A 24,709-nucleotide genomic window follows, 5' to 3' on the forward strand; every position below is an offset into this window, starting at 1 on the left:
CAACCAAATCATCTTAATGTCATCAGGAAATTTCATTAACTTGTTTTCTGCATCCCTTTATTGGTAATAAATTCTGTGTGCCACTCTGTACTGAATATAGTGTGTAATGGCTGAGTCAGACCAGTGGTTTTTCCAGCCCAGCGTTTGGTCTGCGGTAGCAAAACGTAATTGGAGGAATTACTAGATTGCTGCCTTTAATTGTAGGAATTATTAGGTGGTTGCCCAGCTTAAATTCAGTCCTAATGTTCAGGGATGTGTCAATCTAACATTAGTAATTTTTCTCTACTTCTCCAGTATTCTCTTTAATAGCCCATTATGGCCTTCCTGTCCGTGAATGTATCCAAAACCCACTTGGGTATTTTCTCATATTTTTTTGCTCACAAAATCCCTTGTAATCAATCAGTTGTATTTATTGAGCATTTACTGGGTGCAGAGCATTGTACTAAGTACTCGGGAGGGTAAAATATAGCAGAGTTTTTAGACACAGTCCCTGCCCATAAGGACAGTTACTCTCCCCACTGTCAAAGCTTCATTGAAGGCACATCTCCAAGAGGACTTCCCAGACTAAGCCCCACTTTTCTTCATCTCCCACTCCCTTCTTCGTTGTCCTGATGTACTCTTTGCTCTTGCCCACCCCATTAACCCCCCCACAGCATTTATGTATGCCTTCTAGACCGTAAACCCGGTATGGGCAGGGATCATCTTGTGTTTATTGATGAATTGTACTTTCCACGTGCTTAGTGCAGTGCTCTGCACGCAGTAAGCACTTAATAAATACGATTGAATTAATGAATATCTCTAATTTTTTTTTTGGTGTCTATCTCCTCCCTTCTGGACTGGAAGCTCTTTGTGGGCAGGGAATGTCACTGTTTATTGTTGTATTGTACTTTCCCAAGGTTTAGTATAGTGCTCTGCACACTGTAAGCACTTAATAAATCATCATCATCATCAATCGTATTTATTGAGCGCTTACTCTGTGCAGAGCACTGTACTAAGCGCTTGGGAAGGACAAGTTGGCAACATATAGAGACGGTCCCTACCCAATAGTGGGCTCACAGTCTAAAAGGGGGAGACAAATATGATTGAATGAAGGCGCTTACAGTCTAGAGGACTGTAATAACTAAAAACAAAGGTCTTTCTTTATACTTCCCTGTGCTTTTAGCTTCTCTATGCTCTCCAGTACCCAGTTTTACTTGGTTTCCTATATTCACTGGGCTTTATAATCTGTGAGATTGTCCCATACTGAGTTTATTTTTCCTTTAAACTTTCCATAAATAGACCTAGTTGATGCTCTTTTATGGCATTTACGTGCTACTAAGTGCCAGGCATTGTACTAAGCGCTGAGGTGGATATAAGCTAATCAGGTTGTACACAATCTGCGTCCCACATGGGTCTCACAGTCTTAATCCCCGTTTTACAGATGAGGAAACTGAGGCACAGAGAAGTGAAGTGACTTGCCCAGGGTCACATAGCAGAGAAGTGGATTAGAACCCAGGTCCTTCTGAGTCTCAGGCCCCTGCTCTAACCATTAGGCCGTGCTGCTTATTGACAAGTACACAGTACAAAGTACAAGTCAAGCTGTGTTAAGTACAAAAGCCTGCCACCCTGTTTACCCAGATTCTTTGCACTTAGGACAGTGTTCTGCACTCAGGAAGTGCTTAATAAATATCATTTAGTGATTTATCAAAGCTCTGTATTCATTTTTGGGATTTTAGCATGCTTCCTTAGTTTTAGAGAATTTAAGCTGTCACCGTTAACTAGGCAGCTTGTTTTGGGGGCTGTACAGTGGAGTCTATGGCAGTTTCCCCCAGCAGTGATGAATTCAAGTATGAAGCAATTCCGTAGGGTTCTTTTCGTGTAGGCCAGCCACTTTGCTCAAGCTAACTAGAATTGCGGGTGCAGTAGTTAGTGAAGCCATATCCTGGATTTCTGGGGGTGGGCCATGAAATATAAATTATATTCATTTAGCAAATGCTCCAGAAGGCAGCATTTATTAATAATCGAGCTCTGGATCAAAGCTGATTGCTTGGTTGGGGAGTGTAGTACCGTCTTTTGAATAAGGTCAAAAATAGACTCCTTGAGCAATGTGGTGGTGTTTTTTTTTAAACAAATCCTAAATTGTAATTAGCATTATACCTATATTAGGGGAACCCACTTCTCAAAATACCCAGGAGGAGTTCTTGGAATGACAGGCAGAAATGTTAAAGTATTATAATCTTCGGGTTTAACCTGCTCCAATTCCAGGAATTGATTCTGGTGTTTGGTTTTTCTAATTTCTCACATGGGAAAAGGAACAAAGTTCTGCCTTTCATATAGGTTCTCTATCAAAATTTCCGTAATTTCATGGCCTGCTGGAGTGCTGGGTTAGGAGAAAAAATTTGGAAGGCCTTAATTAAGTTATAACTATAACAAAATTTTTTTTTCTGCTTTAGCTGTTAACAGAGGCCTTCCACATCATTTTCAGTCTGTCAATGGTATTTGAGTGCACACTCTGTGCTTAGTACAGTGCTCTGTACTTAGTAAGCACCCAAATACTATTGATTGTGCAGAACACTATACTAAGCACTTGGGAAAGTACAATACAATAATTGATGGACACAATCCCTGGCCATAAGGAGCTTACAGGGGGAGATGGACATTTAGAGAAGCAGCTTGGCTCAGTGGAAAGCTCACTGGCTTTGGAGTCATTCCTTCATTCATTCAATCATATTTATTGAGCACTTACTGTGTGCAGAGCACTGTATTAAGCACTTGGGAAGTACAAGTTGGCAACTTATAGAGATGGTCCCTACCCAACAATGGGCTCACAGTCTAGAAGGGGGAGACAGACAACAAGACAAAACATATTAACAAAATAAAATAGAATAGTAAATATGTACAAGTAAAATACATAGAGTAATAAATCTGTACAAACGTATATACAGGTGCTGTGGGGAGGGAAGGAGGTAGGGTGGGGGGAAGGGGAGGGGGAGAGGAAGGAGGGGGCTCAGTCTGGGAAGGCCTTCTGGAGGAGGTGAGCTCTCAGTAGGACTTTGAAGGGAGGAAGAGAGCTAGCTTGACGGATGTGAGGAGGGAGGGCATTCCAGGCCAGGGGGAGGACGTGGGCCGGGGGTCGACGGCGGAACAGGCGAGAACGAGGTACGGTGAGGAGGTTAGCGGCAGCACAGGATCGGAGTGTGCGGGCTGGGCTGGAGAAGGAGAGAAGGGAGGTGAGGTGGGAGGGGACGAGGGGATGGACAGCCTTGAAGCCGAGAGTGAGGAGTTTTTGCTTGATGAGTAGGTTGACTGGTAGCCACTGGAGATTTTTGAGGAGCGGAGTAACGTGCCCAGAGCGTTTCTGCACAATGATGATCCGGGCAGCAGCGTGAAGTATGGATTGAAGTGGGGAGAGACAGGAGGATGGGAGATCAGAGAGGAGGCTGATGCAGTAATCCAGTTGGGATAGGATGAGAGATTGAACCAGCAGGGTAGCGGTTTGGATGGAGAGGAAAGGGCAGATCTTGGCTATGTTGCGGAGGTGAGACTGGCAGTTTTTGGTGACGGATTGGATGTGAGGGGTGAACGAGAGAGCAGAGTCAAGGATGACACCAAGGTTGCGGGCTGGTGAGACGGGAAGGATGGTAGTGCCGTCAACAGTGATGGGAAAGTCAGGGAGAGGGCAGGGTTTGGGAGGGAAGATAAGGAGTTCAGTCTTGGACATATTGAGTTTTAGATGGCGGGCAGACATCCAGATGGAGATGTCTTGAAGGCAGGAGGAGACATGAGCCTGAAGGGAGGGAGAGAGAGCAGGGGCAGAGATGTAGATTTGGGTGTCATCAGCGTAGAGATGATAGTTGAAGCCGTGGGAGCGAATGAGTTCACCAAGGGAGCGAGTGTAGATAGAAAACAGAAGGGGACCAAGAACTGACCCTTGAGGAGCCCCTACAGTCAGGGGATGGGAGGGGGAGGAGGAGCCCACAAAGGAGACTGAGAGTGAACGGCCGGAGAGATAAGAGGAGAACCAGGAGAGGACAGGGTCTGTGAAGCCAAGGTTGGATAGGTCATGGGTTCAAATCCTGACTCTGCCAGTTGTCAGCTGTGTGACTTTGGGCTAGTCACTTAACTTCGCTGTGCCTCAGTTCCCTCATCTGTAAAATGGGGATTAAGACTGTGAGCCCCACGTGGGACAACCTGATCACATAGTATCCTGCCCAGCGCTTAGAACAGTGCTTTGCACATAGTAAGTGCTTAACAAATGCCATTATTATTATTATTTAAAATCAATTTTGGGTAGGGGGCTAGTAAAGTGTAAGGATATTTAGGGAAGTATTGGGGGCTGAAGAGAGTATCAAAGTGATCAAGAAATGATTAGGTCCCACACTTAATAGTTTCCCTTTTCCTTCCTCTACAAATCTTAATTACTTTCATTGCCTCTGCTTCCCATATCAGTGGGCTAGGAGACTTCCCATTATCAGTAGGATAAAAGAATGCACACACATGCACACAGTAAGCGCTCAGTAAAAACGATTGAATGAGTTGAATGAATCTACCTTTTCATTAGACATCTGTGACTTCCTAGGCACTGAGATTGATTGCTTCATTCAGTCGTATTTCTTAAGCGCTCACTATGTGCAGAGCACTGTACTAAGTTCTTGGGAAAGTGCGATACAGCAATAAAGAGGGACAATCCCTGCCCACAACGAGCGCACAATGTCAGTGCTGTACTTACTTTCTTGTTCAACGTTACTGCTTGGAGTATTAGTAAGGTGGTTAAAATTTGATACGTCAAGTGGTTTGACCATGAGAATGTGCAAAGTTCAGCTTTGAATGAACCAGGGAAGATATACAAGAAATCAGTAGGATTCCTCCTTTTGATATATCTGGACTTTGATGTTTACATTTGTAGTTCCAACTGTATAAGAAAGTGAAAGCAAAACCACTCATGTTGACAACACTCCAATCATTTTAACTGAGCACATTCAGATATGGTGACTCTTCTACCTTTTTACTCCCTCAGATTTTGCCAGCTACCCAGGACCAATGCACCCAATAGCTCATGGAAGAAAAAATCCAGCTCAAGGCATCCCTGGCTTCCAGATTACCGAAATATGGAACAAAATCTGTAGGAAGTACCCTGCAGCCAATGCCAAATGGAACAGCTGTTAACTTATCAGGGGATTATCGGAGCAGCAGTGGCAAAAATTGCATCAGACAAAATGGCTCAGTTCATACGTCTTCCTACCCGTTTAACTGGAGAAAATCAAATAAATATCAACTCAGTGATCAAAGTGCCGACGAGCCCAACCCTGTCCAACGTCCTTATGACAAAGTAACTGATGAAGTAAAGCACCTTCAGTCTCCAGGAGCATTTGGTAAAGATGGACATAAGGTGTGTGTGAAGAATACTGCTTTAATTGCTTCAAAGTTAACAAAACCATCCAACATGTTTGTGTCATCTTCAGAGGAGCTTACCCAAAAGTCTCTGCCAGGACTGTCTAGTTCGGGAAAATTCACCAAAGGTACGTTATTAGGAAGGACTTCATATTCAGGACTCGCTGCTCCCAAATCTCACCTAAATGGATTCTATGGAAATAGACCTACTATAAGCTTGCAGAGGCCCAGAGCAAACTCTTATGCTGCTAGGAGCAGTTCAGGAGAAAGCTTAGCCCAGTCCACAGACAATGGTAAATCTTTCCCGTGTGAAAAAATGGTAAGGTCACAGAGTTTTTCACATTCCATCCCAAATCCTTTACTGCCACCGGCATCCATAACCAGATCACATTCCTTTAATAGAGCTGTGGATCTTACAAGGCCTTATCCAAACCAACAGCTGTCCATCAGACCCCCTCCAAGGCCAACTTTGCTGTCAAGAAACGCAAGGCAATCAGAGGTACTCAATGGAAATGAACATTTGAGGTATGGGTTTAATAGACCCTTTGCTGCTTTACCTGGTTCTGGTTTAAAGAAGCCCACCTTAACGAATGCCTCGGGCGGATCATCGTCTCTGGGATTTAGGATGAGTCGACCTTCTCTACTGAAGCCCAACAGATCTCAGTTTATTGGGAAGAGCATAGTGGATGGTAATAAAAATTCAGCTGCTAACATATGCCCAGAGGAAGACTCTAAAATCCTGGCAGATAGTAGAACAACCGAGAAGGAAAATGACTCCATCGAAAATGGCAGTCAAAGAAAGGAAGGGAGCCACATCGTGGATGATGGTTTGGAGAAACATGAGCCTAAGGTCAGGTACCTGAGTGATGACGTAGATGAAATATCCATATCATCTTTGTCATCTTCTGACAAGAATGACATGAGTGAGGACTTCAGTGATGACTTTATAGATATAGAAGACTCAACCAAAACTCAGCTAACACCAGAAGAGGACTCTATCAAAGAAGAAGAGGGGAGAACCACACCACCAGTGAAATCTTGCGATACAAAAAAAGAAAAGGAAAAAACAGATGAATGGGCAGATATAAGTATGTCAGGTAATTGTCTTTAATGTTTGTGTCTTAAATTATGGAAATGTTTCTGAAGCTGGCACTTAACCCATTCAAAGTATTTCTTATGGTAATTCAAAGTAATTTTGTGGCACAAGACCTGAATGAAAAAATTCTAGAAGACTTGTGCTGTATTTGCAATTCCTGATCTCACAGTTTTCGTACTTCCGCAGTTTTATTCTACATCTGACCATTCGTTCGTTCATTCAATCATATTTGTTGAGCACTTACTGTGTGCAGAGCACTGTACTAAGCACTTGGGAAGTAGAGAAGCAGCATGGCTGAGTCGAAAGGGCTCGGGCTTTGGAGTCAGAGATCGTGGGTTTGAATCCCGGCTCCGCCACATGTCTGCTGTGTGCCCTTGGGCAAGTCACTTAGCTTCTCTGAGCCTCAGTTAACTCATCTGTAAAATGGGGATGAAGACTGTGAACCCCCCGTGGGACAACCTGATCACCTTGTAACCTCCCCAGCGCTTAGAACAGTGCTTTGCACATAGTAAGTGCTTAATAAATGCCATTATTATTATTATTATTATTATCACAAGTTGGACCACATCTTGGCTTACTGATGAGAACAACCACCTGCCTGGAGCCGAGATGCAGACCGATTTACAGAAAGTGTATGGATGGATATTAAAGCCGAGAGCTGTATGCTTCCTGCAAGTGCACCTAGACCTACATACAGGGTCACTACATACAGCCTTTTCACTCATCAGTGAATGTTATTTTCAACTGATGGCTGTTTAGTCATTGACAAATAAATTGATTTCTCTCTCCATACCAGTTGATTGCCTTTTGAACGGTCTTCATGGGGAGGTGGATTCACCTGTCATAGACGCTTCACTTCAATATCAGGAATTTCACTAAAAAAAATGGTGGTGGATGAAATAGCCAGCCCCTTTGACCCTAGGGCTTCATCATCACTGTGACAGCAGTGCGATTTGCAAGACAGTTGGGTTGTTGACTTCTGTTTCATCCAGTTTCTTGTCTTTTCGTGAAAACCCTTATTAAAAAAAAAACACATTTCCTGATGAACTAAATTGAAATCCATTTACTCAAGAGGTTAACAGTTCTGTAGATTGGGTGTTTCCCTAATCTTTTAATGAACTTGAAAGAGTCTGATTTAAATCTCTGCAGCTTTCGTAACAACATGCTTGCTTGAATCGTGCACTGCCTTTTTCATTTTGCGAGGCAGTATCTGATTTTCTTGAAATTGGATATTGGATTGTAAATATGAACATTTAGTAACACCTAGAGAGGCTGTTAGTTTTGGAATTGAAGCTACTTCACAAAGGGTAAAGTTCTGATTTTATGTTCCATGTTGATTCAAGAGATTGAGATGCAAATTGCAGTCAGTGATGGAAGGGAATCAAAGAAAATTTAACTGATCCATTTCAGCAGCAAGTGACATATAAAATTACTAAAAACAGGGCATTTCTTTAAATCCCTGCCTGTCATAATAGTGGACTATCCAAAGAGGACTGGGACATAGTTATTCCTTATGAAAAGCTCCTTCAAAAAGGGTATCCTGTGATTGATGGGCTGATTATATGAAGCCAAATTCTTGAATTGCTTGCCTTGTGATCCCCCCACCTTCCCCCTTTCAACTACCAGGTGGACTGAGTGAGCAAATTCAGAGTCCACACTATTTGAGACATGTTGCTTAGCAGTCACTGCTTCTTGTTAGTCATCAGCCCTTAGGACTCAGATGGTCAGACTAGATAGTGTATCCCAGAAGAAACCTCATTTGAAGTTGGTAATCCTGAGATTCAGCTGAAGGAGGAAGAGGAAGTTCTCCATCATGCCCATTATGACTACTGAGGACTTGCTAAAGATGAACCCCTCCTATGATGGGAAAGATTTTATGAGAAGCAGCATGGCCTAGTGGGAAGAGCATGAGCCTAGGAGTCAGAGGACCTGGGTTTTAATTCTGGCGCTGCCACTTAGTTGCCATGTGACCTTGGGCAAGTCACTTAACTTGTCTGTGCCTCAGTTCTCTCATCTAGACAGTGGGGATTCAATACCTATTCTCCTTTCTACTTAAACTGTGAGCCCCATGTGGAACCTGATTATCTTGTATCTATCCCCGCACTTAGTACGGTGGTTGACACATAGTACGTGCTTAACAGAAAAACCAAATACACAGCAATTAACCCCAAAGATATGATGACAGAAGTGAGATGGGTCTTTCTCCACCAATAAATACAGTGCTGGGTCATCTGGCCATAGAGGAGCATTTCTTGAATAGGCTTGTCTTCCAAGATTCAGCAACAGACCGGTCAATCAGTTATATTTATTGAGCGCTTACTGTTTGCAGAGCATTTTACTAAGCACTTGGGAGAATTAAATACAGCAGAGTTGGTGGACACGTTCCCTGTGCACAAGGAGCTTACAGTCTAGAGTGGGAGACAGGCATACATATTTATTCCGTCGTATTTATTGAGTGCTTACTGTGTGCACAGCACTGTACTAAGCACTTGATATGAATAAATCACCAATATGTACAAAAGTTCTGTGGTGTTGAAGTTGGGGTGAATATCAAGTGCTTTAAATGATAAAATAAATATCTTGTTCAACTAGCTTTGGTTTTTGTCACCTTAGAATTACTGCATAAATGAAAATGATATTTTTCTAGTGTTTTTGTATTTATTCTAGAGTATTTGGTGTTTTTAAATAAAATTTAAGACTTGAAGGATACCCTTTGCTGACTAATATTTCGTTAGTTTTCTTTAATAACATTTGGTGGGTTTTAGAGTGAATTGGATATGAGCATTTAATTGTTACATTTTCATGGATCAATAACTATTGTATCTTTGTTTAATCAGTGGAAGATAGGAGTCAAGGCACCAAACACACTACCGGGAATAACCTGATTTCCCCAGATACGGATTACAGAGCCAGTTCTTCATTTGAGCTTTCCCCATCCGATAGCTCCGATGGCACGTACATGTGGGATGAAGAAGGTTTGGAGCCGATTGGAAGCGTCCATCCTTGTGGAAGTTATGAGTCTTCAGAAATGAACAGCATAGTATGTACAAATTTAAATTTTTAGTTCATTTCTCATAGGTGTTTTTTTAACCAAGCATTTATACGTTTGATCATTTAGAGTACTGCATGCCTTTAGGATTGGAATTTCATTTAGTTACTGTTTTTCAAGGCCCTCAAGATGCCCACTTGGGATTAAGTTGCTAAAGAATGAGGGTACATAACATGGAAAGTACAGGGTCATTAAAATTTCATACCTTAAATTGCTCTTATCTATTAGAACTTTCTAAAACACTCGTAGTATGTCTTATGGATGAGGTGTCTTAAACTTTATTCTTAAATCAATACTTGGATATTTGTCTGAGTTAGCAATTTCCAGCACAATTTGGAGTTGAAAAACCGTTGACACTAAACTAGGCACCAGTACTACATAGAATCCCTGAAGGTCCCCTGGGAAACGAAAACCCGTAGTCAATTTTTGCTTACTGTGCTTTTGAGAGAAGCAGCATGGCTTAGTGGTAAGAGCCTATGGGCTTGGGAGGCAGAGGACATGGGTTCTAATCCCAGCTCCGCCACTCGTCTGCTGTGTGACCTTGGACAAGCCGCTTAACTTCTCTGTGCCTCAGTTCCCTCATCTGTAAAATGGAGATTAAGACTGTGAGCCCCACGTGGGACAATCTGATGATCTTGTATCTTCCCCAGCGCTTAGAACAGTGCTTGGCACATAGTAAGCGCTTAACAAATACCATAATTATTATTATTCTCACAGCCTCAAAATCAAGGTTTGGGGATTGTTCCTTCCTGTCTCACGAGCCCATAACCTTGGCATTATCCTTGACTCCCCTCTCTCATTCAACTCACATATAGATCCATCACTAAGTCCCATTGGTCCCACCTTCACAATATCGCTAAAATCTGCTCTTTCCTCTCCATCCAAGCTGCTCCCACGTTAATGCAGTTACTCATCCTATCCCGCCTGGATTACTGCATTAGCCTCCTTACTGACCTCCCCGCTTCCTGCCTCTCCCCAGTCCAGTCCGTACTTCACTCTGCTTCCTGGATAATTTTTCTACGAAAATATTCAGGACATGTCACGCCACTCCTCAAAAAACTCCAGTGGTTGCCCATCCACCTCTGCATCAAATACTCCTCACCATTGGCTTTAAAGCACTCAGTCACTTTTCCCCCTCTTATCTCACCTCAGTACTCTCCTATTAAAACCCAACCCGCACACTTCGCTCCTCTAATGCTAGCCTTCTCACTGTGCCTCGATCTTGCCAATCTCATCCCTGACCCCTCGTCTATGTCCTGCCTCTGTCCTGAAACACCTTCTCTCCTCAAATCTGACAGACAATTACTGTCCTCCACTTCAAAGCCTTATTGAAAGCACATATCCTCCAAGAGGCCTTCCGTAAGTCCCCCCAATTTCCTCTTCTCATACTCTCTTCTGCATTGCCCTGACTTACTCCCCTTGTTCTTCCCCCCTTCCAACCCCAAAGCACTTATACACATATCTGTAATTTTATTTTTAATATTAATGTCTGTTTCCCCCGCTCTAGACTTTAAGCTCGTTGTGGGCAGGGAATGGGTCTGTTTATTCTGTACTCTCCCAAGTGCTTAGTACAGTGCTTTGCATACAGTAAGTGCTCAGTAAAGACGATTGAATGAGGGAATGAATGAATATCATTAAGGTTTGGATTGATTCCAGAGTTGGAAACCTTAAATTATGGCAACAGGTAGCGGTATGTGTTTGTTTCAGCATTTGTCATTTTCAGTGCCATAAACAAATAATACTACTGAAAGAAAACTTGCCGTGTAGATATAGTTGTGAGTGAAGCGTAGAAATAAGAGCTAAGATGAAACTCCAGTTTTTGAAATCTAAACACGATTTTTACTCAAAAGAAAACCCCCACAAAACAAAACCTGATGAAGTCTCCCTGAAGTGTATAATTTAACCCCATCAAATTCATATCCTCATTATAGGTAATTGAGGGGCAAGGAGAAGCAGATAAAATGCCTAAATTTGTAAAATATTGAAACAACGTGATGGTAGAGTCAACTCACCATTCCAGAAAAGCTTAAAATTGTGGACCTTGTTTAAACTAGAGTTTGTAATACTGCTGTTACTCTGATTCAGTGTTTTAGCCCACTCTCCTTTAGTTTATTTTGAGTTTATACCCTCCTTTTGTGAGGTAATATTCTGAAGCTTCAGTTTAGAGTTTTGGGCTAACTTCCTTTTCCCTTTATTAGATTTCCAGGAGGAACAAGTTGTCAGAAGACTGTGGCATATCTGTTGTATTTTGGCTAGAATGGTGTTTCACTGATCTCTTTTCTCGTTCTTTGAGTAACAGCAGGGACATCAGGATAAATGGTGGAGATTTGGTGAATGTTATCCTGTTTTACATTTTAAGTATACTAAATTATTTCCTCCCAAAGCTTTTTATTGTTAATCATTTAGTAAAGTTGTTTTTTAAAATTTCTGGAAAGTTTTTATTGCCATTTATTTTCTAAAGTATATATGAACAGTTTTCAACTCCATTATTGCTTGGCTATTAATATGATAATATACGTTAATTGTTAGTTGTTCATCATTTCTTTTTTTTTAGCATGTTGACCAGACAGTATGATCTTTATTAGATTTTTAGAGTTTAATTGGAATACAGACTGCATTTAATATTGTGGAAAAACAGAATCAAAGACTATTGGGTGAACAGTAATTTCTAGATACGGAGACAACTTGTGGCCCAAATGTGTTTCTTCTTGATTTACATTTATGTACTTTTCAGTCAGATGCAGTTTCTTGTGTTGAAATCCCCCAAATTATTAGTAGGACATAGCAGTTTCTATTTTTCTCCATTTGTTCTAGAAGCTCCCAGTTCATTATGGAAACTTTTGACTTATATTTACACGGACATTGACCGAAACTAGAATTCACCTGTCTACGTTAATTTTTATCATTTTCCTGTGTACTTCTAAATTGAGAAAATAATATAACTCCCCAGTGCCATCCAGTTTTTAGCTTCTCAGTCTCCTGTCTGAGAAGGGTGCCAGTTGTGATGGCAGGTTTATATATGCTATATATTTAGTAATAATTCAGACATTGATCAGAAAAGATTGCCATTTCATTGTACTCAAAACTTTCAACCAGTTGTTAAATGGTAAGTTTTTGTTACATCACTCATCTAGATTTTGAAACTTAATGTTAAGTTTCTACACAGTTTAATTTACATATCCCTGTTATTCCAGAGAAAGTTGAGTATATTTGAGTTATGTGAAGGTAAGTATTGTCAGGAAGAACATTTCTAGACTTTTTTTTATTGTGGTTGGAAACTGCCATGACTCATACATAGAAAGATTCATTCATTAAGAGCAAAGAGGAAAGTAAGTTTCTTTAAGCTAATTAGTCAGAATCTGTGACTGAGTGTTTAATGAAGCAAAACAAATTACTCATTAGCAAAATCTCAGAAGAAATAACTTTAAAAATGAGTTTTTCAGGCATTATATCTGCTGACAATTTTATGTACATTACATTTTGTTCTGAAAAATTACTTCTGCAGCTGACAATAGTGTTCTAGTTCAAAGTTGTGTACTTTCAAATAAAAGTGGTTCTTTTGTTTTTTGATTAGAAACTGTAGACTTTAGACTGTAAGCTCATTGTGGGTAAGGTATGTGTCTATCAATGCTGTTGTACTGTACTTTCCCAAACTCCCAAATGGCACTCAATGAATACCATTTAATTATTGATCGGTTGCCTCGTGAGCTTAGAGGAGAAAATTTTAGCTAATTCTACTCAATCAGTGGTATTGAGCACTTACGGTATGCTGAGCACTGTACTCAACTCTTGGGAGAGTACCGTAGGGTTGATAAACACGATCCCTGCCTTCAAGGAGCTTACAATATGGCTTGCAGTCTATTTAATTTATATGTCTATGTTCTATTTTCTATTTAATTTTTGTCTGGATGGAAAAATGTTTTTCTCATTCCAGGAGAAAAAAAGGGGAAAATGACATTTGTTTCATAGAAACTTTAACTTTGCCAAGCCTGTGTTTCTCTGATTTGCAAGAACTCCACAGCAACATTGCAGGGACCTTCTTAAAACAAAGATTATTCCTTGTTCTGCTAATGTTTGTGTCCCATTCTATGCCTGTCTTTGTTTTTGAGTCTACCTCTTGGTGTGGAATCCCAATGGAAATGAAGAGGGCTTCATTCACCCTCTTCCCACACTTTTCCAATAGGGATATTCTGTGGCCCTTCCTTTTGATGGGATTGAGTGAGTGCAGACATAGAACCCTTCTACATCAATTTTCAGGATTAATTCAGAGTCCCTCGGATTCTTAGTAAAACACTTATTAATTTATACGCATCCTCCTTTGACCTCATGTAGCATGACTTAATGGGTACAGCATGGGCCTGGGAATCAGTCAGAAGGACCTGGATTCCAATCCCAGTCCCGCCACTTGTCTGCTGTGTGATCTTGGGCGAGCCACTTCACTGCTCTGTGCCTCAGTTACCTCTTCTGTAAAATGGGGCTTTAGACTATGAGCCCCATGTGGGACATGGACTACATCCAACCTGATTAGCTTGTATCTGTCCCAGCACTTAGAACAGTGCTTGACACATAGTAAGCTTTTAACAAATACCATCGTCATCATTATTATTATCGTTATCCACCCCAGCATTTAGTACTGTGCCTGGCACATATTAAGCAATTAACAAATACCATAAAACCCCCCAAAACACTGGCCTAGTGGAAACAGCTCGGGCCCAGGAGTCAGAAGGACCTGGGTTCTAATCCCAGCCCTCCACTCGTCATCCGTGTGACCCTGGTCAAGTCACTTAACTTCTCTGGGCCTCAGTTACCTCATCTGTATAATGGGGATTAAGACTGTGAGCCCTGTGTGGGACAACTTGACTTGGTACAGTGCCTGATACATAGTAAGCACCTAACAAATAGTATAAAAAAATGTCTTTTTCTCCAGACTCCACCCTCTAGGGCTAATTCACATGTTCTGGGACACCCCTTCCCCTACACCTGTTGGTTTTTTTTTTGTTGTTGTTGCTGGTGGTCGTGCTCTGTACATAGTAAGTGCTCAATAAATACCGTGAATTGATTGTGCAGATCACTGTATTAAGCGCTTGGGAAAGTACAGTACAACAGTTGGTAGACATAATACCTGGCCATAAGGAGCTTAGAGGGGGAGATAGACATTAAATTATGAATAGGGGAATAATAAAGCATATGGATTTACACAAGTGTTATAGAGCTGGAGTATCAAAGTGCTAAAGAAATGATTAGGTCCCCCACTTAATTGTTTCCCTTTTCCTTCCTCTCCAAATCTTAATTACTTTCATTTGCTTCTGCTTCCCATGTCAGTCTGTTTATTGTGTCAGGTTATTGTTATATGGTGTTCTCCCAAACAGTGCAGTGCTTTACACACAGTAAACACTCAATAAATGAGTGAATGAATGAATATGATCCCTGAGTGGGACAGGTGCTATGTCTGTTGCGATTTTCTTATACCTACTCCAGTGCTTAGCAAAGTGCCCTGGAACATAATGTTTCAAAAATACCATAACTTTTGTTGTTATTTACAGTACAGGCAATAGTGGACTTATGGTTTCTGAATTACTTTAAGTTTTCAAACTGCATTTTGTTACCTGGTTAATCAAAAATAAACCCCCAAACTGTGATCTGTTGGATCCCCCACCCCTGACCCTCAGGATTGGCCTCAGTTATTGTTATAAAAAAAAAATGAGTCCATCAGGATGATCCCAGATCTGCTTTATGAGTTGACATCCTGACTCACCCCACCCATTTGAAGCAGTGTATATTGCTCTTCTGTTTGCGTCTATATCATCATAACTTTGACTTGTACTTGGTTGTTGTTGGCTTTAAAATGCTCTAATTTAATTTAGCAGTCATCCTGCATTTGGAACAGAGAGCAAAACTCCGCTTGAATGCTCATAACACCCTATTGTATAGTTCGAGTTCCATTTTTCCTGATGTTCACACATTTTATTACACATTTGTTCATCTGTGCTTTACTAAGGTAGCAGCTGGCAAGAATTGGCTCTCCGCCTGCGTAATTGTGGAAGTTTGCTGTTATTGGGGGTTAAATATCTGACACATCTGGTGGTGTTCTTTGCAGTAACTATACAGGAGATAAAATCATGAGTCCTGAAGCATTTCAATTTTGAGGTGGACGTTGGAGGAAAAATCTTGCTTGTCTCTTTAACTTGCCCATAAATTGAACTATTGTAGTATTTCCTTTTCCTTCAGAACCAGTTTGAGGAGAAAAATGAAATTAAATAGAGGATTAATGCTAATTAGTAAGAATGTACTTTGTTCAGAGCCCTATAAGTCCTGGGGAAAAATGCATAGGTGAGAATGAGGCCAAGTCCCTGGCCCTCAGGGAGATTGTATAGTACAAAATGATTTTTTTGGCTTTATCATTATTCCTTCAATTTGTTGGGGAAATATTAATAAAGTTGACTGTCAGATATTTTGTTTTAAGTAGTATTGAATTACCTTATTTGAACCATGAGAGCTAGAAGTCTTCCTGAGAAGCATTGTGTCTCCACTCCTCAAGACTCTGTAGTGGTTTCCTATTCACCTCCACATTAAACAAACTCCTTACCATGGTCTTTAAATCTTAATAAAGGAGTGGAAAATATTACAGCTGAGAAGTAAATGTAGTTGGGACTGGGTTGTCTGGAGTTGAATTGGCTTAGGGAGTGAATTAATATTTTTAAATCAATTAGTGGTATATATAGAGCACTTACTTTGTGCCAAGCAGTGTACTAAGAGCTTGGGGAGAGTACAGTAGAGTTGGTAGACATGTTCCCTGCTCACAAAGAGTTCAAAGTCTAGAGGAGGAGACAGATATTAAAATAAATTACGAATTTGTACTTCATTTCTGTAGTCTGGAGGTGGTGTGAATGTCAGTTGTGTAAAGGATACAAATCCAGGTGCATAGATGTCTCAGAACAGAGAGAGACTGCAGGAAATGAGGGCTTTGTTGGTGAAGGCCTCTTGGAGGAGATGTGACTTTATTAAGGCTTTGAAGATGGGGAGAGAGGTGGTCTGTTGTATATGAAGGGGGAGGGAGGCCAGAGGGCGGACATGGACACGGAATTGGAGGTGAGATAGAGACTGAGGTATAGTGAGTTGGTTGGCATTAGGGGAGCGAGGCATGTGGGCTGGCTTGTAGTAGGAAATCGGCAAGCTAAGGTAGGAGAAGAGCCCGCTGTTGGGTAGGGACCGTCTCTCTATGTTGCCAACTTGTACTTCCCGAGCGCTTAGGACAGTGCTCTGCACACAGTAAGCGCTCAATAAGTACGATTGAATGAATGAGAAGTAAGGTAGGAGTGGGCAAGCTGATTGAGTGATTTAAAGACAATGGTGAGGTGTTTGTTTTATGTGGAGGTGGTTGGGAAACCACTAGATTCTTGAGGGGTGGGGAGACAAGAACTGAAATTTTTTTCAGAAAAAAATGATCTGGGAAGCAGAATGAAGTAGGGACTGGAGTGGAAAAAGACAGGAAGCTGGGAGGCTTCAGAGCCCTACTGAGAGCTCATCTCCTCCAGGAGGCCTTCCCAGACTGAGCCCCTCTTTTCCTCTGCTCCTCCTCCCCTCCCCATCACCCCTACTCCCTCCCTCTGCTCTATCCTCTTCCCCGCCCCACGGCTCTTGTGTATATTTGCACATATTTGTTATTCTATTTAATATGTATTTATAATTCTATTTATTTTGATGCTATTGATGCCTGTCTTCTTGTTTTGTTGTCTGTCTCCCCCTTCTAGACTGTGAACCCGCTGTTGGGTAGGGATTGTATCTGTTGCCAAATTGTACTTTCCAAGCGCTTAATACAGTGCTCTACACACAGTAAATGCTCAATAAATACAATTGAATGAATGAATGAATGAATGAAAGGCAGTTTGGATGGAGAGAAAAGGAAGGATTTTAGCAATGTCATGAAGGTAGAGCTGATAGGATTTGGTGACAGATGGAATATGTGCGTTGAATGAGGGAGATATCAGAGATGATGCCAAGATTATGGGCTTTTGGGACAGGAAGGATGGTGGTGTTACCAACAATGATGGGAAAGACGGGAAGAGGGTAGGGTTTGGGTGGGAAGATGAGCAGTTCTGTTTTGAGCATGATAAGTTTGAGGTGTTGGCAGGACATCCAAATAGAGATGTCTTAAAAGTGGGAGGAAATGTGAGACTACAGAGAAGGAGAGGGGTCAGGGCTGGAGAGGTAGATTTGGGAATCTTCGGCATAGAGAGGTAGGTGTGAATGAGTTCTCCAAGGGAGTAGTTGCACCTAGGGAATAGAAGGGGATGCAGAACTGAGTCCAAGTTAGTGGTTGGGAGGCAGAGGAGGTCCCTTAGAAAGAGATTGAGAAAGAGCAGATGTAGAGGTAGGAGAACCAAGAGAGGATGGTGTTAGTGAAGCCAAGGTTAGATAACCTCCGCTCTTATGCTCGGGCTGCTAAACGATGCTGGCAAAAGTCTAAACACCAAGCCAACCTTGTTCTCTTTAAGTTTATCCTTTCCTGCCTTAACTCTGCCCTCTCCTCTGCCGGGCAAAACTATTTCTTCTCCCTTATTGACACCTATGCCCATCATCCCCATCAGCTCTTCCTTACATTTAACTCCCTTCTCAGGCCCCCTGTTCCTCCCCGCCCTCCATCCCTCACCCCCAATGATCTGGCCTCTTACTTCATTAGTAAAATTAACTCCATCAGGTCTGAGCTCCCCAAAGTCACTCCTCCCCCTTCTCGAACCCCCAGGCTGTCTCCCCCTTCTAGACTGTGAGCCCGTTGTTGGGTAGGGACCATCTCTATGTGTTGCCAGCTTGTACTTCCCAAGTGCTTAGTACAGTGCTCTGCACACAGTAAGCGCTCAATAAATACGATTGAATGAACGAATGAATGAACACTCCCCACTACTCTCCCATCCTTCCCAGCAGTATCTTCAGATGAGATCTCCTCCCTCCTCTCAAGTGCTACCCCATCCACCTGTGCTTCAGACCCCATTCCCTCTCATTTTATGAAATCTCTCTCCCCTTCCCTCCTCCCCTCCTTAACTTCCATCTTCAAACGCTCACTCTCCACTGGTTCCTTCCCCTCTGCCTTCAAACATGCCCACGTCTCCCCATCCTAAAAAAACCCTCTCTTGACCCCACCTCCCATTCTAGTTTTTGTCCTATCTCCCTCCTACCATTCCTTTCCAAACTCCTAGAATGAGTCGTCTATACCTGCTGCCTCGAATTACTCAGTGCCAACCTTCTCCTTGACCACCTTCAGTCTGGCTTCCATCCCCTACACTCCACTGAAACTGCCCTCTCAAAGGTCACCAATGACCTCCTGCTTGCCAAATCCAACGGCTCTTATTCTATCCTAATCCTCCTCGACCTCTCAGCTGCCTTTTACACTGTGGACCACCCCCTTCTTCTCAACACGCAGTCCAACCCTGGCTTCACAGACTCCGTCCACTCCTGGTTCTCCTCTTATCTCTCCAGCCGTTCGTTCTCAGTCTCCTTTGCGGGCTCCTCCTCCCCCCCCCCCCATCCCCTTACTGTGGGGGTTCCTCAAGGGTCAGTTCTTGGTCCCCTTCTGTTCTCTATCTACACTCACTCCCTTGGTGAACTCATTCGCTCCCATGGCTTCAACTATCATCTCTACGCTGATGACACCCAAATCTCTGCCCCTGCTCTCTCTCCCTCCCTTCAGGCTCATATCTCCTCCTGCCTTCAGGACATCGCCATCTGAATGTCTGCCCCCCATCTAAAACTCAGTATGTCCAAGACTGAACCCCTTATCTTCCCTCCCAACCCCTGCCCTCTCCCTGACTTTCCCATCACTGTAGACGGCACTATCATCCTTCCCATCTTACAAGCCCGCAACCTGGGTAGCATCCTCGACTCCTCTCTCTCGTTCACCTGACACATCCGATCCGTCACCAAAGCCTGCCTGTCTCAATTCCATAACATATCCAAGATCCGCCCTTTCCTCTCCATCCGAACTGCTACCCTGCTGGCTCAATCTCTCATCCTATCCTGAGTGGATTACTGCATCAGCCTCTTCTCCGATCTCCCATCCTCCTGTCTCTCCCCACTTCAGTCTATACTTCAGTCTGCTGCCCGGATCGTCTTTCTGCAGAAATGCTCTGGGCATGTTACTCCCCTCCTCAAAAATCTCCACTGGCTGCCTGTCAACCTACGCATCAAGCAGAAACTCCTCACTCTCGGCTTCAAGGCTCTCCATCACCTCACCCCCTCCTACCTCACCTCCCTTCTTTCCTTCTGCAGCCCAGTCTGCACCCTCTGCTCCTCTGCCGCTAACCTCTTCACTGTACCTCGTTCTCGCCTGTCCCACCGTCGACCCCCGGCCCACATCCTCCCCCTGGCCTGGAATGCTCTCCCTCCACACATCTGCTAAGCTAGCTCTCTTCCTCCCTTCAGAGCCCTACTGAGAGCTCACCTCCTCCAAGAGGCCTTCCCAGACTGAGCCCCCTTTTCCCTTTCCTCCTCCCCAACCCCCCCAACCCTACCTCCTTCCCCTCCCCACAGCACTTGTATATATATTTGTACAGATTTGTTACTCCATTTTACTTGTACAGATTTACTATTCTATTTTGTTAATGATGTGCATATAGCTTTAATTCTATTTGTTCTGACGGTATTGACACCTGTCTCCATGTTTTGTTTTGTTGTCTGTCTCCCCCTTCTAGACTGTGAGCCTGCTGTTGGGTAGGGATCGTCTCTATATTCATTCAATCGTATTTACTGAGCACTTACTGTGTGCAGAGCACTGTATATGTTGCCGACTTGTACTTCCTAAGTGCTTAGTACAGTGCTCTGCACACAAAAGCACTCAATAAATACGATTGCATGAATGAATCATATTTTCAAAGAAGAATATAGTTGAGTGTCAAAGGCAGATGAGAGGTCAAGGAAGATTAGGGTCGAGTAGAAACCCTTGGATTTTGCAAGAATGAGGTCATTGGTGACTTTAGAGAAGGCAGTTTCCTTTTGGAGTGAAGGGGATTCAAAGATTAGAAGAGGTCAAGGAGAATTAGAGGAGAAGAAGTGAATGCAGTGGTTGTTGTCAGCTCTGTCCAGGAGTGCGAAGAGGAGTGGTAGGAGGGAGATGGGGTGTTAACTGGAGGGAACCATGGGGTCAAAGGAGGGCTTTTTAAGGTAGGGGATAATGGGCATGTTTTAAAGCAGTGAGGAAGGAGTCTTTGGGGAGTGAGCAGTTGAAGACAGCATTCAGAGAGAGGGGAAAGAAGGGGTCAAATGTCTTGATACGTTGCCAAAGGATGGGGTCAGAGGCCCAAATGGAGGAGGTAGATTTTGAGAGGAGGCAGGAGCTCTTCTCTTGAGATACAGCTGGGAAAGATGGAAAAGTTGAAGAATGGGCAGGAGGAGGGTGGGACTGGAGAGGAGCTGAGAAGATTTTTAGGGAGATCATGCCTAATGGTTTCAGTTGTATCAGTAAAGTATGTGACCAGGTCATTGAGGTAAAAACTGAGGGGACGAGGGTTTGAGGAAGGAGTGAAATACCTGAAACAGCTGGCGTGGGCAGTGGTGTATGGGAGTCAGTAATGATGCTGGTCGGAGGAGAGGGCAGAGTTAAAACAGGTGAGGTTGAGTTTGAGATGCCTGAGGTTGGCCTAGTTTCTGGATTTCTGCCGGCATCTCTCTGCAGGATCAGAGAAGTGTACTATGTAGGTGATCCATGGCTGCGCATAAGTGGTATAAGATCAGTGGAAGGACAGAGGAGCGAGGGAGTGTCGAGGGTGGTGTTGAGGATGTTGGTTTGTAGGGCAAGAGAAGGTAGTTCGGGGATGGAGACCAAATGGAGCTTGATGACTTAAGAAAATTGGAGGGGGTCAAGAGATCGGGGGTTTCTGTTGGGGAATGGCTCTTGTGGGGAGTGGGTCTGTGGGAGAAAAGGTAGATGAGGAGGTCATGGTCATATAGAGGAACTTCAGAGTTGGTAAAGATTGAACAGTGACTAGAGCTGATGAGTTGGAGTGTGTATCCAAATGGGTGAGGTGGAGGAGGAGAGGAGGTCAGTGGAGTTGAGAAGTTAAAGGAAGCAGGCAGCAGAAGGGTCTTGGAGAACTTCCACATGGATAATGAAGTAAATTTCAAATGTAAGGAGAACTGACCAGTGCATTTGAACCAAAAAAAAAGAAGAAAGGCTGCAAATGAGCCTGTTTAATGAAAATTTCCTTAATCTAAAGAGTGGTTAAATAACAGAAGTGTTTAGGTTATAGAATCTTGCCTGCTGAAAACCTTTAAAACCTTTTGAGAAACAGCATGGCCTAGTGAAAAAAGCACTCATCTGAGGTGTAATCCCGGCTCTGCCGCTTGCCTGGTGTGTGACCCTGGGTAAATCACCTAACTTTTATGCACCTCTGTTTTCTCATCTGTAAAGTGGGGATTAAATACCTGTTCTCCCTCCTACTTAGACTCTGACCCATGTTAACTGCATCCAACCTGATTATCCCAGTGCTTAGTGTATAAGTGCTCAGCAAATACTACCCATTATTATTAAATAGCACTAGCAACCCTCTGTGTTGGATGATAGGTGTACTCCTGGCTGAGTACAAGATGAATGTTTGGGAGCCCCATTTCATTATTCCCCTTTTCCCGTTACTACTTTTCCACAAATCCAATAGCTAACAAACCCCAAATATTGAAGGAGCTTTGAAGTACTCCATTTATTCTGTATGTAAATCTGTGCATACGCACACATTTGTGAGCAGTTCATTGCTATATTCAGGAATATTTATTGACCAACTGTTTTAGGAGAATGGCAGTAGTTTAAATATTAATGTGTCCAGGCTGATTTCACAAATTATCCGTAATTTTTAACCAAAGTAAAACAATAATGTAATTGGAATTCAACCCTTTGTACTCTGCCTGGGCCAGTTGTCACACACACCTGACCGTAGTTGTACAGTTGCTGCCAGAGCACGGGCTTTGGAGTCAGAGGTCATGGGTTCGAATTCTAGCTTCACCAGTTATCAGCTGTGTGATTTTTGGACAAGTCACTTAACTTCCCTGTGCCTCAGTTACCTCATCTATAAAATGGGGTTAAGACTGTGAGCCCCCTGTGGGACAACCTGATCACCTTGTAACCTCCCCAGTGCTTAGAACAGTGCTTTGCACATAGTAAGCACTTAGTAAATGCCATTATTATTATTATTATTAATAATAATAAATATTGAAAAAAAGTGCCGTGGATGTCACAGTTCGAAAGATGTATAAAAATTCCCCCTTTACACCATAAATATATTTCAAATCGTATATACAAAAATCGGAGTATTAAATGGTATCTTCTATGGGACAAGTGTAATGGCATGTTGCAAAATTACTGTAGGCAGTAGATTTAACAAGATTTTTTTGGAGTTCATATTAAAATAATATAGAAGTACTTGACTGAAAGTGTGGTAGGTGAACCTGGTTCTGCAGCCGTCATTGGGTGTGACTTAAAAAATTAATCACAAAGGTGATTAAATTCCCATTTTTGAATTTTGTTAACTCATGCTTGATTGCAATTAATCAAAGAAGTATTCGATAGTATTAAATAGGAGGTAGTTGAAGGTTAATTGTGCATGCTTATTAGATATCCCTCAAGGTTTTTTGAATTTTAAAAGGGAATCATTGAGTCATTATTATGTTCAAAGATCAAAGAGGTAACTGCTTCAATAAAAAGGGGAATAGCAAAATGGAGATTTTTTTGATTAGTTGAGAAAATGCAGGACATCTGAAATTGAAACGGCAATGATGATCTTATACTAGAAATATCATATGGCTATACAGAATTAACAGTGGAAGTAGAATAAAGGAATGCCTCAGGATTTACAGCTCACACATTCAGGTTGAACTTTTTAAAACAAAGAGACAAAGCATTTACAGAAATTGGGGTGAAATATTTTCTCTGATGCTAACTGTAAAGTAAGTTGGTGGAAGTAGTAGTAACGGTATTGAGTGTTTACTTTGTGCAGAGCACTGTTCCTTGCTCTGGGAAAAAATACACAGGTAAAAATTAGAGCTGATCTTGGGCTCACAGTATAAGAATAAGAAATGGGAGAAGAGACAGGAAATAGACACAAAAGAGTGGGAAGGACCTGGGTTCTAATCCTGGCTCTGCCACTTGTTTGCACTGTAGCCTTGGGCAAGTCACTGAACTTTCCTTCTAGACTGTAAGCTTGTTGTGAGCAGGAAACGTGTCTTCCAACTCTGCTACATTGTACTCTCCCATGTGTTTAGTACTTTGTACCCAATAAGTGCACAAGTATGATTCCAGCTTGTACATCCCAAGCGCTTAGTACAGTGCTCTGCACACAGTAAGCGCTCAATAAATACTATTGAATGAATGAATGAATGGTTGAATCTGTGCCTCAGTTACCTCATCTGTAAAATGGGAATTAAGACTGTGAGCCCCAAGTGGGACATGGATTGCATCCAGCCTGATTAGCTTGTATCTACACCAACCTGGCGTAAGCGCTTAACAGATACCCTAAAAAATACTCATAAAGAAAAATCAAAACCACAAATGGCAGGTTCCCACGATCCGTTTGTAATGGGGTGTTTGTGGATTGCTGCTGCTACCTGGCTGGGGTTAGGGAATGGCAGGAGTCCCGGTGGATTTGGGAGAAGATCGTTCCCACGTGGCTGACTCCGGATGTCTGGTGTAAGGGGATAACTGTGGACCCACCATGCAGCCAGTCAGTCTGGAAATGCTTAGAGAAATATTTTTACTTTGAGAACCTATAGCATAATGGAAATAAATAATGCAGTTTATATCCTTTCCCAAATAAGTATTCAGCAGCTAACTAAATTTCTCTATGGAATTATACAGCTCTAATTGGGTAATATTCATTATGCCCCCAATAGCATTTGTTGATGTTTAGCCGTGGGGCTGATTAGTCCCTCATTTCTCCCGTTCACCCTTCCTTCTGCAATGTTGATGCATCTGGAAATGTATTCCTTAGGCATTTGGTATTGCTGCCACCCTCAACTCCACAGCTCTTATGTGCATATTCTTACAGTCTTCCATTGCCATATCAGTAATTTCTTGTATTGTCTTCCTCGCTCTCTAGACTATGAGCCCCTTGCCTATCAGCTCTACTGCATTGTTTTTTCCCGAGGATCTAGTAGTGCTTGGTACACGGTTAGTGATCAGTAAATGCAACTGATCGATTGTAAATTTTCATTAATGA

The 24,709-nt window shown here is 42.4% G+C and overlaps 1 protein-coding gene across 7 annotated transcripts in view; it reads left to right on the forward strand.

Annotated features, from left to right (window-relative positions):
• Positions 1–24,709, forward strand: part of CCSER2 (coiled-coil serine rich protein 2) — a 239,519-nt gene that overhangs the window by 37,656 nt on the left and 177,154 nt on the right. For 6 of the 7 annotated variants that reach the window (XM_038744236.1, XM_038744235.1, XM_038744238.1 and 3 more), the window contains 2 exons: positions 4,997–6,467; positions 9,304–9,506. In XM_038744236.1, coding sequence (XP_038600164.1) covers positions 5,036–6,467; positions 9,304–9,506 — 1,635 coding nt within the window. In that variant the 5' untranslated portion in view covers positions 4,997–5,035. The remainder of the gene's footprint in view (positions 1–4,996; positions 6,468–9,303; positions 9,507–24,709) is intronic. The other variant, XM_038744239.1, reaches the window with a different exon arrangement.

This window comes from Tachyglossus aculeatus, chromosome 3 (genome assembly GCF_015852505.1).
Source record: "Tachyglossus aculeatus isolate mTacAcu1 chromosome 3, mTacAcu1.pri, whole genome shotgun sequence".
NCBI classification, from domain to species: domain Eukaryota; kingdom Metazoa; phylum Chordata; class Mammalia; order Monotremata; family Tachyglossidae; genus Tachyglossus; species Tachyglossus aculeatus.